Source organism: Perca flavescens, chromosome 5, assembly GCF_004354835.1.
Source record: "Perca flavescens isolate YP-PL-M2 chromosome 5, PFLA_1.0, whole genome shotgun sequence".
Lineage (NCBI taxonomy): Eukaryota > Metazoa > Chordata > Actinopteri > Perciformes > Percidae > Perca > Perca flavescens.
This window is the reverse complement of record NC_041335.1, coordinates 40,923,291-40,925,790: the sequence shown is the minus strand read 5'-3', so window position 1 is coordinate 40,925,790 and position 2,500 is coordinate 40,923,291. Positions and strand designations below refer to the sequence as shown.

Genomic DNA, 2,500 nt, shown 5'->3' with positions numbered 1-2,500 from the left:
TATAATATATATATAATATACTGTATCTACACACACTTCTCTGTGTGTGTGTGTGTGTCTGTGTGTGTGTGTGTGTGTGTGTGTCTGTCTGTCTGTGTGGTGTTGTGTGTGTGTGTGTGTGTGTGTGTGTGTGTGTGTGTGTGTGTGTGTGTGTGTGTGTGTGTGTGTGTGTGTGTGTGTGTGTGTGTGTGTGTGTGTGTGTGTGTGTGTGTGTGTGTGTGTGTGTGTGTGTGTGTCTGTCTGTCTGTCTGTGTGTGTGTGTGTGTGTGTGTGTGTGTGTGTGTGTGTGTGTGTGTGTGTGTGTGTGTGTGTGTGTGTGTGTGTGTGTGTGTGTGTGTGTGTGTGTGTGTGTGTGTGTGTGTGTGTGTGTGTGTGTGTGTGTGTGTGTGTGTGTGTGTGTGTGTGTGTGTGTGTGTGTGTGTGTGTGTGTGTGTGTGTGTGTGTGTGTGTGTGTGTGTGTGTCTGTGTGTGTGTGTGTGTGTGTGTGTGTGTGTGTGTGTGTGTGTGTGTGTGTGTGTGTGTGTGTGTGTGTGTGTGTGTGTGTGTGTGTGTGTGTGTGTGTGTGTGTGTGTGTGTGTGTGTGTGTGTGTGTGTGTGTCTGTCTGTCTGTGTGTGTGTGTGTGTCTGTCTGTCTGTCTGTCTGTGTGTGTGTGTGTGTGTGTGTGTGTGTGTGTGTGTGTGTGTGTGTGTGTGTGTGTGTGTGTGTGTGTGGTGTGTGTGTGTGTGTGTGTGTGTGTGTGTGTGTGTGTGTGTGTGTGTGTGCAGGTCAGGAGCAGAAGGAGCGGGAGGCGGAGCTTCACTCTCCGACCCACATCGACGTCGACAGAAAGATTTCCTTCTGGGCCAAATTCTTAGAACTTCAGGTATGACATCATCACGTTATCATCCAATCAGATCTCATCATCTCCGTGTGTCCCAGGGCCAGTCATTTAAACACATTTGTTTTAACTTTATTGACAGTGGAAGATGCTGACGGTGAAACAGGAGGACTCGGAGCACAAATACAGCTCCTCCCCCCTCGAATGGGTTACCATGGAGACCAACATTGCATACTGGCTGCACTCGTCCACCAACGTAAGCGTGCGTTCACCCTGGTCGTGTCCCGCCGCGGCGGCCAATCACGTAACAGAGATCAAGAAACATCACTGCCTCTATCTCTGCCACCAGGCAGTTTTAACTGGGAGGGAATACCTGGGTCCTTTTACTTAAAGCATTATATTTTTTATTTTAACTTTTATTTAACCCATTGAAATAGATCTCTGAGATGGCCGAGGAGGGACAAAACAAGTACTAGCAGACCTGCCAACCTTGAAAAACTCTTTTGAGTAGCAACTTACAGATTTATTGTCGAAGTTCTGGTTCATGAACCAACACGGGGGCATGCATGCCATTCCTGCTGTCTTTAATGTCATTTTGGCTGGTTGGGCATCAGTATAGTTTCTCGTTTAGTTCACATGTTTACCAATCACTTCACCTGGTCATAGGACATACAGTCATCACCCCACTAACCACCATATTCACTTATTCAATCAACATATACATTCACATTTTTAAGGAAAAGACATATATTCACATCATAGAGCATTCACTTCAACTTAGACATCTGACGAAAGGGAAGTGAAAATCCTGAAAGGTTTATGACCCTTATCAGAGACCTGCATAGATCTTATTAGACCTTCAACATCATATAAATAACTCAAAATCACAGAAGAAACTATGTCCTTTTGAACATTTACAACTGGCAAACTATTGAAAGATAAAATCCCTGAAGCTGTGCCATGTCCTTTCTAAATAAACCTATTTTCCTGTTGAGTTGTATCACTTGCTCTAGACTGTGTTGCCTCATAGGTAGCTGCCCTGGCCTTCCTCAGAAGCCCTCCATGGGGCAGACACGCTCACCTTGTTCATCACCAAAGCACTGATCATATCAGGCTGGCTCTGTATTGGGTCTTGTTCTTGGTAACAAACCCTCTCACAGGCAGCGTTGCTATGGAATATTACTAGTATTACTAGAGGTTGGCCAAGACCTCCTGGCCTCCCGTCTTCAACAGGCGGTTTGATACATCCTGAACTCATCCTCTACCTCCTCCACTGTTACACTGTCCGGCAAAATGGAAGGAGGGCGGCTGATGAAGAAGTCAACAGAACAGAATTTCACCGATTTCCTCTTCTCTATGTCGGCCACAACAGCAAGCATAAGCAGCTCATCCCCAAATGGAAATTTGGAAAGCATGTAGTGATCACATGCTCAGGCTTACAGAATGATGGAAATATATTTAGCAGTTGCAGCTCCAAAGTTGGAAGCAGGAGATGTATGCATGGCTCCTCTTTTTGAAGTGTTTGGTTGCTGATGTCAAAAACTGGTATGACCCTCTTCAGAAAGAGTGAAGGAGGCGAGGAACTGAAGTACCTTCTCAGGCTTTGTCAGATCCCTTTTCTCTTCTTTCTCTGTTCTTTCGGCCTTTGTTTTTTCTTTTTCTTTTGCAGCTTTTTTTACAAT

At 45.3% G+C, this 2,500-nt stretch overlaps 1 protein-coding gene across 1 annotated transcript in view; it reads left to right on the top strand.

Annotated features, from left to right (window-relative positions):
* Positions 1-2,500, top strand: part of pomt1 (protein-O-mannosyltransferase 1) — a 16,077-nt gene that overhangs the window by 8,981 nt on the left and 4,596 nt on the right. The window contains exons 4-5 of the mRNA XM_028577470.1: positions 766-863; positions 961-1,074. Of these exons, the coding sequence (XP_028433271.1) occupies positions 766-863; positions 961-1,074 (212 nt within the window). The remainder of the gene's footprint in view (positions 1-765; positions 864-960; positions 1,075-2,500) is intronic.